General features: G+C 35.8%; 1 protein-coding gene across 1 annotated transcript in view; it reads right to left on the reverse strand.

Moving 5' to 3' along the window:
* The window catches only part of WNK3 (WNK lysine deficient protein kinase 3), a 157128-nt gene extending 143061 nt beyond the window's left edge, over positions 1-14067 (reverse strand). The window contains exon 1 of the mRNA XM_064574104.1: positions 13440-14067. Within this exon, the coding sequence (XP_064430174.1) occupies positions 13440-13976 (537 nt within the window). The 5' untranslated portion in view covers positions 13977-14067. The remainder of the gene's footprint in view (positions 1-13439) is intronic.
* Between the last annotated feature and the right edge of the window lie 543 nt (positions 14068-14610).

The raw sequence follows: 14610 nt of genomic DNA on the forward strand, positions 1-14610 counted from the left end.
GTTTGTGAATTATATTATCTAGTTCTTCTGTGTTTTTTCACTTTTTGTCTACTAGATCAGTCCTATTTTGAAATAATAGGGCCTGGAATCTCCTACTATAGCCACATATTTATCCATTTTCCTTGAATCTATTACAGGTTCTTTTTAAATTACTAACCAAAATATTTTTTGTGCCTATGGCTCTTTTATGTATCTTCTTAAACTGTGAAATAAATAATTTCATAAAATCCTGTTCAATGCTTTAACTTCACTTCCTTCCTTCTGTGACAGATATTAATATTGCCACTCCTGCTTTCTCTTTCTTGTTCATACCTTTATTTTACCTTTCTTTACCACTGTCTTAAGTATGTTTTCTTAGTAAACAACACGTGGGTTTTGTCTTTTAACCCAATCTGACAGTCTCAGTTTTTTAACAAACAAATGTAATAGGAACATATTTGATTTAGCACATGATATACTTAAATTTACTCCTTCTATCTTATTTTAGGTTGTTTATATATTTTACTTTTTGTTTCCTTTATTTCTATTAACTTAGAAATATATTACATTTTTTCATTTTCACAAGTGGTTAGCTTCCTTTTCCTGACACTCAAAATAAAACACCAATAAACTAATTCAGCAAATTTGCAGGATACAAAATCACATTCAAAAATCAGTTGTGTTTCTATACACTAAAATTAATAACCCAAAAAGGAAATTAAGAAAACAATCCATTTACAATAGCATCAAAAAGAATAAAATATGTAGGAAGAAATTTAACTATGGAGGTAAAAGACTTTAACACTGAAAACTACAAAACATTGCTAAAATTAAAGAAGACATAAATAAATGGAATTTAATGGCTGGAAGGCTTAATATTGTTAAGTGTTAATGCCAAAGGAGACCTGCAAATTCAAGGCAATCCCTATCAAATTCCCAGTGAGGGGTGCCTGGATGGCTCAGTCAGTTAAACAGCTGCCTTCAGCTCACGTCGTGATCTCGGGGTCCTGGGATGGAGCCCTGCGAAGGACTCCCTGCTCAGAGAGGAGTCTGCTTCTCCCTCTGCCCCTCCCTCTGCTCTCTTGCTCTCTTTCTCAAACAAATAAAATCTTTTAAAAAATCCCAATGACATTTTCTGCAGAAATTAAAAAAAAAAACCCATCCTAAAATTCATGTGGAATCTCGAAGCATAGAGTTAACAAAAGAAAAATAAACTGCACTTACTCAAAATTTAAAACTTTTGTACATCAAAAGCACTATTAAGAAAATGAAAAGATAGGGCGTCTGGGTGGCTCAGTTGTTAAGCAACTGCCTTCGGCTCAGGTCATGGTCCCAGGGTCCTGGGATCGAGTCCCATATCGGGCTCTCTCCTCTGCGGGAAGCCTGCTTCTCCTTCTCCCACTCCCCCTGCTTGTGTTCCCTCTCTCACTATGTCTCTCTCTGTCAAATAAATAAATAAAATCTTTAAAAAAAAAAAAAAGGAAATGAAAAGATAATCCACAGCATGGGAGAAAATATTTGCAATTCATATATCTGATAAGGGATTAATACTCAGATCATATAAAGAACTCCTACAACTCAACAACAAAAAGACAAACAACCCAGTTTAAAAATTGGTAAAGGACTTGAATATTTATTTCTCCAAAGAATGAAATATAAATTGACAATAAGCACATGAAAAGAGGCTCAACATCACTAGTCACTAGGGAAATGCAAATCAAAACCAGAATGAGATAGCACTTCACATCCATTAGGATGGCTATTTAAAAAAACAAACAAAACAAAACAAAAACAGAAAATAATAAGAATTGGCAAGGATGTAAAGAAATTGGAACCTTTGTGCATTGCTGGTAGGAATGTAAAATGGTGCAGCCACTGTGGAAAACAGTATAGCAGTTCCTGAAAGATTAAACATAGAATTACTAAAAATAAACAAACAAACAAACAAACATAGAATTACTATATGATCCATCAATTCCACTTCTAGATATATACCAAAAAGAATTAAAAGCAGGGACTTAAACAGATATTTGTACACCAGTGTTCATAACAGCATTATTCACAACAGCCAGAAGAAACAACACAAATGTACATCAACGGATAAATGGATAAAACAAATGTGGTATATACATACAATGAAATACTATTCAGCCTTAAAAAGGAATGAAATTCTAATACATGCTACAACATGGATGAAACTTGAAAACATTATGCTAGGTGAAATAACCCAAACACAAAAGGAGAAATATTGTGTGATTCCACTTTTACGAGGTACCTAGAATAGGCTAGGCTAATTCACAGAGGCCAAAAGTAGAATAGTGGTTACCAGGGGCTGGGAGAGTGGGGAAGGGGAAATTATTGATTAATGGGTATAGAGTTTCAGTTTGGGATAATTAAAAGTTCTGGAGATGGGAGGTGGTAATGGCTGTACAACAACGTGAATATACATAATGCCACTGAATTATTCACTTAAAATGGTTAAAATGGTAAATTTTTAAAATATTTCATTTATTATTTATTTGAGAGAGAAAGAGCAAGTAAGGCGAGGAGGACGGAGAGAGACAAGCAGCCCCGACTTGGGGCTCAAGCTCAGGACCCTAAGATCATGGCCTGAGCTGAAAAATCAAGAGTTGGACACTTAACCGACTGAGCTACCCAAGTGCCCCTAAAATGGTAAATTTTAATGTTATGTACATTTTGCCACAACAAAAATTATTTTAAGAAAGAGTAAAGGGGTGCCTGGGTGGCTCGGCTGAGCATCTGACTTTGGCTTAGGTCGTGATCTCGGGGTCCTGGGATCAAGCCCTGCGTCAGGGTCCTTGCTCAGCAAGTAGTTTGCTTTTCCCTTTCCCTTTCCCTCTCCCCTGCCCCTCCCCCTGCTTGTGCGTGCACGCTCTCTCACTCTCTTTCTCTCAAATAAATAAATAAAATTTTAAAAAAGAGTTAAGGAACTCATACATTATTTGCCTTTCTCTGACTTATCTCACTTAGCATAATGCCTTCAAGGTCTATCCATGTTGTCATAAATGGCAGGGTTTCCTTCTTTCTCATGGCAAAATAATATTCCATTGTGTATATCTAAATAATATTCCATTGTGTATATATATGCTTCATATCTTTATCCATTCATCTGCTACAGACACCTAGGTTGTTTCCATATCTTGGCTATTGTGAATAATGCTGCAATGAACACGGGTATGTAGATATCTCTCTGAGATACAAACACTGTGTGATATCATTTAAATGTGGAATCTCGGGGTGCCTGGGTGGCTCAGTTGGTTAAGCATCTGACTTCGGCTCAGGTCATGATCCCAGAGTCCTGGGATTGAGCCCCACGCTCTGCTCAGCGGGAGTCTGCTTCTCACTCTCCCTGCCGCTCCCCCTGCTTGTACTCTCTCTCTCTGTCAAATAAATAAAATCTTTAAAAATAAATAAATAAATGTGGAATCTAAAAAATGAATTTGTAAAAATAGAGAGTAGAACAGTGGTTACCAGGGAGTGGGGGAGGGAATTTGAGAGATGTTGTTTAAGGATATAAATGTACAACTAGTAAATAAGTAAGTTCTGAAGATTTAATAGACAACATAGTGATTAGTCAATACTGTTACAAATTTCAAAGTTGCTAAGCAACTAAATCTTAACTGTTTTCAACACAAAAAAATGATAAACATGTGACATGATAAATTGCTAATGCTACTGTAGCAATCATATTGCAATATGTAAGTGTATCAATCCAATATACTGTACACCTTAAACTTACACAATGTTATATGTCAGTTGTATCTGAACTTTTATTTATTTATTTTTTCATTTTATTTTTTTAAGATTTTATTTATTTATTTATTTGATAGAGAGAGAGAGAGACAGCATGAGAGGGGAGAGGGTCAGAGGGAGAAGCAGGCTCCCTGCCGAGCCGGGAGCCCAATGTGGGACTCGATCCCACGACTCCGGGACCCTGACCTGAGCCGAAGGCAGTCGCTTAACGACCTGAGCCACCCAGGCGCCCTGAACTTTTTTTTAAATGCTGAAAGAGTTAAGGAACTTAAAGAACAAGAGCAAAGAATACTATACTTAGAAGAGACCTGGAAATAAGTGTTTATGCTTTTCTGTCTAATCTAAGATGGCTAATTAAGTCCTAACTGTCCCTATAATTAGCTGGAAGTCATCCACTTGTGATAGATCAGCAGATCTGTTTTGAAGAATGATGAATAAATTTTGATGCCCTCTGATTAAATTAGTAGAATACAAGTCTTTCATGTGCCAAACTAAACTACTCCATCTTATCCTTTGATCCTAGGAATCAATAGTCAGCATTAGGAGTAAACAACTTTACAAAATTACAACTGCTGCCCCAGATGTACTGCTGGAGGTAAACTCCACCAAAAAGGGATGGCCAAGATCTTTCAAGGTCCACTTCTAATTCAGTGAGTGGAAAGTAAACCTGCCAATGGAATATATATACAATGGAATATAACTCAGCCATAAAAAAGAATGAAATCTTGCCATTTGCAATGACATGAATGCAGGTAGAAAGTATTATGCTAAGAGAAATAAGTCACTCAGAGAAAGACAAATAATACTGTATGATTTCACTCATATGTGGAATTTAAGAAACAAAACAAATGATCAAAGGGGGAAAAAAAAAAGAGAAAGGCAAACCAAGAAACAGACTCCAAACTAGAGAACAAACTGATGGTTATCAGAGAGGAGGTGGGTGGGGGATGGGTTAAATAGGTGATGGGTATTAAGGAGTGCTCTTGTTGTGATGAGCACCAGGTGTTATATGAAGTGTTGAATCACTACATTGCACACCTGAAACTAATATCACACTATATGTTAACTAACTGGAATTTAAACAGAAACAAAAACAAAACAAAACAAAAAAAGAAGCATTTCATTTCCAAAATGTAAACTATAGCCTTATCAGCTATGTCTCAATGCAAACACCAACAATGAACGACATAACCAGGTCAGTGGCTATGTGGCTCTGTTTCTGCAAACATGAATGGAAGAAATCATCAACAATGTTATAAAAGCTGTATTATAACTTGTTCAAGTAAGGAAAACCACAATGAAGGTTTCAAAATGGTGCTTAACTTACAAAGCAATCCATCAATGAGTATTTTGGATAAATATGAGGCCGCTCAGTATTTTATCACTATCATTTATTGAACACTCAACCATGTGCCACGTTTTATAATCATTATCTCTGATCCTCAACATTTTTATTTCTCAAGCTGAACAGGAGGTACACAATTTCCATCATGTTGTTCTTTATTCTATTCTGCATATCAGGAATAGTTCTTTTTGAAAAAGTAAAAAACTAAGGCTCCAAAATGTTAAGCTGCTTAGCTTGCTCAAGATACCCAACTGGCACAGGCAACACTGGAACCCAGGCCTGCCATATTCTGAATCCTGAGTACTTTCTAGTTCATCGCTCTATTTTCAGAAACAGTCTTCACAGCAGTGACTGCAGATACCTCATTCACAAACCACTTTCCTTGGAGAGACGGTATAGCATCCCAGAACTAAAGCTATATAAAATAAACACACATTTAGGGTAATGATAATTTGTAAGTGGTAATACCAAAGTACTAATCAAGAAATCAGCATATAATAGTTATAGCCTGGTCACTATTGGCATTTTAAAGCTTTTAGACAGCAATAGTATCAATACCTTTTTAAAAAGTGCTCATCAATGGTAGTCAAGATAGCACATGGAAAAGGTAATGAACCAAATACAGAACCAGGTTTACTTGTCTTCCAGTACTGTTGAACAAAGAGGATGTCCTCATCTAGGCAGGACCTGAGCATACAGTTCATTTGCTTGGTCTATTGTCTTGGCAGAAGAACACACACAAGAACTCCAGTTCCTTTGTTCTGACTCTATTCTTACCAAGCCAGTTTCTGTTTATAATTTAGTGTCCCATGTATCTAGCCTACAGACCAACTAGAACATTTGACCTACCAAATGTATTCCTCATTCTAAATTAATGAATTTGTGTCCTAGATTTAGGCTTTTGAATGAACACGAGTCAGTCTCCCCAACATTTCCAACCACCTCTGGACACTGACAGAAGATGAAGGCCAGATATTGAACAGAGGCAACCCAGCCATTAAATTATTCCTCAGAGGCCCCAGGCCAGGGAGTGTCCTTAAATGACACTATTAAGTATCCCTTGAGCCTTAGGAGTTTAATGTTAAGAACTTTATTTTAAACAGGATCCATTTATGAAACTTTGTTCTAAATTGATTAAGAACAAAATGATCTGCTCAAATAACTAATGAGGGGAAAATTCTTAAATCATCTACGCAAATGTTTCATATATATAGTTGATGGATACAAATCCCTGCTCTATCACTTTGGGCAAGTTACTCAATGTATCTAAACCTCAGTTCCACCATCTGAAAACTAAAAATCTCTACTTCATACAACTACTGCGAAGATTAAATAAAATATTCAAATTAAGTACCTATCCAGGTACTCATACAAGTGTATGATTAACATTAATTTTGATAAATGGAAAGTATATGATATCATTATTAATAATTTAAAATATATTAAAGTTCTTCAACCACAAATTCCCCAATTGTTGGGCTTTCAGAAACATAACAGTCATACTTTGGAAGAGACCACATAAAACTAAGAGGCAATTCCAATTAATAACTGTAGAAGAGGGGTGCCTGGGTGGCTCAGTTGGTTAAGCGACTGCCTTCAGCTTGGGTCATGATCCCAGGGTCCTGGGATTAAGCCCCACATCGGGTTCCCTGCTCAGCAGGAAGCCTGCTTCTCCCTCTCCCACTCCCTCTGCTTGTGTTCCCTCTCTTGCTGTGTTTCTCTCTCTCTCTCTCTTTCAATTAAATAAATAAAATCTTTAAAAAAGAATAAATAACTGTAGAAGAAATGTGGGAAATAGAAAATCACCATTAGAACACCAAGAGTAATACTTATTACAGGCAAGATACACCAATGTTTGCCAAAACAGCTGGGCAAAGTTTGAGGAGAAACAGATACTTGCATAGTCTCAAAGTATCTACTCCTAAGATATTTATTAATCTACAAAGGGAAAAATATTAATTTTACAGTAGAAAAAATCTATTAGCCACCACCCTAAACAAGTGATCAAGGTTATCATCACCAGTAATCTAAACCAACATCATGTACCCCCAGCTATGATGCACTGAGAAGGGTGTATCACTTCTGTGGTATTCTTCCCAAAATCCATAGCCTAAATCTAATCATGAGAAAACATGACAAACCCAAATTAAGGGACATTCTATAAAATAACTGAGCAGTATCTTTAAAAGTTCAAGATCATGAAAAAGAAAAAGAAGGAAAGACTGAAGACTTGTCACAATTTGGAAGAGACTAAGAGCATGTAACAACTAAATGCAATGTGGGATCCTAAATTGGATCATAACATTGAAAAAGGACATCAGTAGAAAAACTGGTGAAACCCAAGTAAGTTCTGGAGTTTAGTCAATTTCAATTTCTTAAGTTTTTTTTTTTTTAAAGATTTTATTTATTTATTTGACAGAGAGAGACACAGCGAGAGAGGGAACACAAGCAGGGGGAGTGGGAGAGGGAGAAGCAGGCTCCCCGCAGAGCAGGGAGCCCGACGCGGGACTCGATCCCAGGACCCTGGGATCATGACCTGAGCTGAAGGCAGTCACTTAACCAACTGAGCCACCCAGGCGCCCTCAATTTCTTAAGTTTTGATAAATGTTCTCTGGTTAAGATATCAACATAAGGGGAAACTGAGTGAAGGACATACCAGAACTTTCTATACTATCTTTGCAACTCTTCAGTTAGTAGCAAATTATCTCAAAATAAAAAGTTAAAAAAAGAAAACTAAGTAGTAAAGGAGTGGTATCCCCATTGCCCGATACTCCCAACCCTACCACTTCCTTCAAACAAACCTATACTTAACAGCCCTTTGATCTTTTCACTAATTCCAATCTCCAAGCCTTCTGACTATAAATTCCCTCTACTGTAAGTTTTATGAAAATAGGGCCTGTGTCTGCTCTTCCTCCCCATTATGTCCCTAGCACTTAGCACAGTTCTAACACATATAGAATTGAATATTTATTTGTTGAATGAATGGACAAATGAATGAATTGCAGCTGTGTGTATTGTATTCATTTCCTATTTCTGTTGTAACAAACTGCCACAAATTTAGTGGTTTAAAACAACACAAATTTATTATCTTCTACTTGAGATCAGAAGTTCAAAACGAGTCTCACTAGACTAAAATGAAGGTATTGGCAAGGCTGCATTCCTTCTGCATGCTCTAGGGAAGAATCTGTTTCCTTCTAGCTTTTAAAGTTTTCCCACATTCCTTGGCTCACTGCCCACTTCCAACAATCACATCACTCCAACCTCTGCTTCCATCATCAGATCTTCAGACCATGACCATCCTTCCTCTCTCTAAGGACCTTTGTGATTACCTTTGGCCCGCCCAGATAATCCAGGATAATCTACCCACCACAAAAATCTTTAATCGCATCTACAAAGTCCTTTTTACAATGTAAGGTAACATATCCATAAATTCCAGGGATTAGGACATGGGCATCTTTGGAGTGCAATTATTCAGCCTACTAGATGTATCAATTTGTTCTTTTAGCTATCAAACAGATAGTTCAAAACTAACTCTGAATTGAGAAAATAAACGCTATTTCCCAGATCAAGTCTGTCTCCTGCCACTCTCACCCTTTGTCATTTTATGAAAACATCTGCCTTTGGTTTATACTTGATAAAGTTATGTGACTAGTTTTTAAACAAAGAGACTAGAACATATATATTTAAGCAAGCTTTATCCCTCCTCCCCTCAATGTAATCTTCTTTGTCCATGAGAGTATTCCACTTTGAGGGCTAGGTCAGATGAAGAGACAGGGAAATTAAACTGAGTAACAATATTTTGGGTGTACCTATATGTAACGAAGCATTTTCTTGTGTGGCTCAAACAGAATCTGGAAACATTTCCAAGAAGGCCATAACAAAAATATTTTGAGAGCAAAAGTATCCCAGAGTGACTACTTTGAACCACAATATTTATTCAGAAACAGAAATTCTAGCATGTATTTTTAAAATTTTTCTTTTGGAAATTCAGCTGTTTTCATATTATTATCTAATTCTAATTTTACAATTAAATGTAGGGCTGGTATTGAAAAATATACTTCCCCAAAGTGCTTTTAGATGATGAATAAAAATAAAATGGAAAGAAGTTTCTCCACAATTGTGATAGGTGCTTTGGGTGTGGAAGTGTAGATTTTTAGACTGCTACTTCCATTGCATTGCTCTGAATATATTCACTACTATAATGAAAGTGCATTAGAATGCTCACTCAACATGTCAACCTGTTACAGTCAACTGTGTCTTTTTAAAAAAATCTTTCTTTTCAGTGCCATTTTTGGTTCAGTTCAGAAACTATAGCTAGACTCATTAGATGTCTAGTTGTTAGATGGAGGCCCATTAAGAACTACAGAGTATAATGCTAAGTGAAATAAATCAGAGAAAAATAAATACCATATGATCTCACTCATATGTGGAATTTAAGAAACAAAACAAACAAGCAAAGGGAAAAAAGAGAGAGGGGAAAACCAAGAAACAGATACTAACTATAGAGAACAAACTGATGGCTACTAGAGGGGAGGTGGGTAAGGGACTGGGTTAAATAGGCAATGGGAATTAAGGAGTGTACTTGTCCTGATGAGCACTGGGTGATGTATGGAATTGTTGAATCACTGTACTGCACATTATATTGAAACTAATATTACACTGTATGTTAACTACATTGGAATTAAAATTTTTAAAATATTTTAATTAAAATTAAAAAGGAGGCCCATTTAATTACGCTGAGAAGCACACAATCACATATCTGACCCCACAAGTGAAGCTTATTATAAGAACACTTTTTATAAACAGTTTAGAAATGTTTAGAAACACATTTTAGAAACAGTTAAATAACAAAAAAATTTTCAGATATCTATGATGTTTCTTCATTTGGAAAATTATATGAACACTCAATTCCATCAAGAAAACAAATGACAAATGCACTAGTGGAAGTATTTTTTCCAAATTATAGTAAAGCAAAAACTGGTTATGTTTCCATGTGTAAAAGGAGTGCTGTTGATTCTCAAGTTGTTAGTGGAAGAGGAAAATACTGCAAATTTTTTGTGATTGACTCCTTCTAAGAGTTACTAAACAAGCCTTTCAGTAACATCTGACCAAGGTCTTTCAACATCATGAACTAAAACAAACAGTCTTCCAAACAGCACTTATGACTGAAAACCCTCACTCACAGTAAATTACCAATTTACCAAGTAGTTTAGCAACAAAGAACAATCGGTCAGCCCTTCCACTAATTCATAAATCAAGTTATGGAAACCATAAAATATGACAAACTGTTGAAATGCAGATGTTTATGGCCAAATCCTAAATCTGACCTACATCATCGAAAGGTTTGTTTGTTTAACATCCTCAAAGTCAAATATCTGCAGTAAAATCTATCTCTCCTGGTTCTTTGCACTGCCATAAGGTCAATGTATTCCAAACAAATGGATATGGAGCTTTTAACAACTGTTACACAAGGCTCAAATATCCACAGTGGGGGAAAATGCCATCAAGAGAAAAAGGTATAAAAGCCTTTGTCAAGCTGTTAAGTCAAACATGCAAAAATAAAATTAAAAAAAGAACTGCCTAATTTCAGGGAAGCAGATTTAAGCAAGAGGCGTTATGAATGCAATAAAATATAATTTAAATATTTTAATGATGTTAATAAATAGAAAATACATATCTAATTGATAACAAAAGTATGGACATAGTAATTTTATATATTATACACACAGACACACACAAACATAAACAAAGATTGAAGAAGAATTTGGAATACTTTCAACATTTAAATTATTGACTGGGATGTTTTTCTACAAAATTGTTTATATAACGAAGAAGACTTTGTGAAAAAATATGAGAAATTATACATTACAAACTGCATAATACTCATAAGTTAGTTTTTCCTAATTCCAAATATGCAGAAAATTATGTCCAAAATTTGTGTCAGTTAACTCCACTAATTCTGACATTCCTTTCAGAATAGAAAAGTGCAACTGTTCTTGATGTAAGTTAAAATGTATTTTATATATTTACAATGTTCGCTCCACATTAGATATTACCAAATCTGGCTATGTGTCCAATCACCTGGGGAACTTTCAAAAAATAAGTTCCTGGGGCCCATCTCTTAGAGATTCTGATTTGGAAAGTCTGGAGCAGATAGCAGGAATCAGTATCTACGATATAATATAAAGCTCATGTTGGTGTATTAAGGGAATTCCTCCTCTGATTCAGCTAGCTCTTGGACGGGTGGGTCCCTTCTTTCACGGCTTTTCAAACATTACTGTGCATACAAATCACCTGCGGATGTCATAAGAAGCAGATTCTGATTTCGTAGGTCTGGGATGAGACGTAGGAACCTGTAGTTCTAACAAGCTGATGTCTATGCTGCTGGTCCAGGGACCACACTTTGAGTAGTAAGACTTTATGGGCTCTTTCAGTCTTTTCACAGATGAATGATAGAAGGCACTCCCCAAAGCGGTCCCTACCACTAGAATATTTTAAGTTTTACCTAAGCATCCTTTAGCATAGCTAGGGTATACAATTTGCAAAATATTTGACATATCTTTACTCTTTATCCTACTACCGAGTGAATGGAAATGATTTCCCCCATTTACAGACAGAGTATCACTAAAAGATGAGTGTTACCAACGTCACAATGCAGAGAGGAAATTAAAATGTACATAATTTTCACTATATATACAAGAATGTTGATCACAACCATATTTATAATAGTGAAATACTGGAGAAAATTCTAGATGTCCATCAAAAGAGGACTGATTAAATAACTTATAAAGGTGTCTATTAAAAATAATAATTTAATTCACAATTACTGGTAATGAAAAGATGTTCATGATAAGTAAAAAGAAAAGGTTTTCAAAACCTTATAGTAACGATCCCACTTTGTGGGGAAAAAATAGTCATACACATATTTAAAAAAAAAAAAAGAGAGAGTCCAAAAAGATATATACTGTTTAAAAGCATCCTCAAAATAGTGGAATTTCAGGTGATTTTGAAGTTTATTTGTTCACATGACCTAATATTTCTACTATGACACAGACCTTATAAAATTCTGAAAGGGGAAGAAGGGGGTGAAAAGAAAACCAAGCAAACCCACAGATGCATACACCTTCCAAGAACTACTAGAATGGCTTGACTGCTAGGTAACTTGCATTCCAGAGAGCCAAGGGACTTCCTACATTCAAAGCACTTTTGAAAGCTTGCTAAATTGCAGTCTTATATCCCACCCCAGACTTACTGAATCTGAATCTCTGACAATAGGCTCTGGAATCCGCATATGAAGCAAACACTAACTCTTACAGACAGTGAAGTTTCAAAACCATGTTGTTCAACAAAAAGCTCCCTAGAAATGCAGGGACCTGGACTAAATTTCAAGCTATCTAAAAGGCAACCTAGAGCAAATTCAGAATGGGTGAAATCGCAGCACCTACATACACATCCACATGCACAGAGACCATTGGAATCTGAATAACAACAAAAACCTGTACTTAGTGACTTGCTCTATTCAATCTTAATTTTAAGCATCTCATGTGAACACTGACATTTCCCATGGGCTGACTGAGGTCACAAAAGTTTTCTTTATATTTGAACTATATCTGTCTGAAACTATTCTTATTATAACCCCTTCTATGATGTTCTGTCCCCATTTAGTCCTTCATTAGTTAAAAGTACCACACAAATATTATGAAACCAAATATCGAGGAAATTCAACTAGTCTTCTGTTGTTTTCATTTCTCCTTTCTAAACACATTCCAGTTGACTAACCTCAGTAGGTTCTGGTGATTATTTCTTCCAGAGATGCTCTTTGAGGTAAATTTAAAGCATGGACAAGTTTGTATTATAGAAATCCTCAAAGAATCAAGCATAACATTTTCTGTTCTGAAAAACACCATATGAACCCAAAAATTTGTTGAAAGAAAAAGAGAAAAGGGAGGTATCACAGTAAATATATCCCTGACATATCACATTCCCAAATACTTAGTACAACAATTAACTAATAAGGCAACTAACTAAAACTTACTAAAAGTTTTCAAAATGAGACCTCAAGAGTTTGGGGGATTTCCCAATGTTAATAAATTAAGAGCATTTTCTTAAAGAAAGCATTGATAGATTTTTCCCCCTTTAAAACAGGAAGGAAAACAACAGGAGGAAAAAAAGGCTGCCATGAGCTCCTAAGAGGATCTAGGAAAAGAGCATAATTTCAGGGAGCTGGGGGACAAGCCTTTCATTTTATTTTAATCCATGATATATATTAATTCTGGATCACTCAGAAGGCCAGGCCTGCTAAAACTGGAATTTATTAAAACCAAGAAGATTATATACCCACCTGCAGCTCACACCAAGCAACCTCAACCCATGTTTCAGTGTCCAATCCTTTATATACTGTTTTAAATGCTCCTCTTCCCAGCTCTATGTCGAATTTCAGGAACCTGCCACTAGGAGAAGTAGCTACGGCCTTCATTTCTGCTTCTTCTTCCATTTCCTTTTCATTTTTCTCCTTGAGACAATCTTTTGAGGACTCTGAAGTTGCCTTTGAACACTGTTCATATTTAACTTCTTGTCCACCTCCTAGCACATTTGTAGGAAGCTTTTCTACTCTTGGAATATTTGTTGTGGTCTTCATTCTCTCATCTTTGGAGGAAGATGCAGCAACTTTATCATCTTCCATCATCTCAACACTCTTTCGGAAGAATCTCTTCCTTTCTATAGTTTCCCCAGAAGCAGAGAAGGTACTATTTTTTTCTTTCAGTCTAGTTTCCACTGTCAAAGTTGCTGCAAGCTGAGGAGCTCTGTCTTCCAGTGAAACTCCATCAGGTTTCTCAGAATCTTCTGTGCTAGCTGGCTCTCCTGAATCAGTAGCCATTGTAATTGAGGTTGGCACTAAAATTTTTTCTGTTCCACTCTTTAGTCCAGTTACATCTCAGGTATCAGAATTATCAGAATGGACTTCCGTTTATTTAGTCATGTTTCCATAGCAACCTGAAGGGGAGGGAAAGGATATTTTAAAATCACCCCACAAAGGAAATCATTAAGGAGAAAACAAGTCACCTGATTGTTTAATCCCTTTTTTCTTATTAAGAAGTTTGTTCTTTTTCTGTTCAATCTTAGCAACCAGGAGACTCTAGGGACTGTGTCTTATCTTGTTTACCACCACAGTCCTCAGTGCCTAGCACACTACTTGGCATATATAGCCCAATAAATCTTCATATTGCATGAATGTTGGTTAAGAACTTAGTTCTCAGCACCATCTATCAATCCATCATATTTAAAACAAGTATCCAGAACTTAGCTACAAGGTAACACACAATAAGTAAAATAAGTACATAATTTCTCAGTGAGTGGTTTTTATCTAAAATTCTGAAATTAATCCAATTGTAGTATTTTTTAATTGTGGTAAAATATACTTAATATCAAATTAACATTTAACCATTTTTCGGCGTACAATTCAGTGGCATTAAGTACATTCACACTGTTGTACAATCACTACCACTATCCAT

This window comes from Mirounga angustirostris, unplaced genomic scaffold, assembly GCF_029215605.1.
Source record: "Mirounga angustirostris isolate CCGP_5_RB_7025 unplaced genomic scaffold, mMirAng1.0.hap1 SCAF_11, whole genome shotgun sequence".
Classification (NCBI taxonomy): Eukaryota; Metazoa; Chordata; class Mammalia; order Carnivora; family Phocidae; genus Mirounga; species Mirounga angustirostris.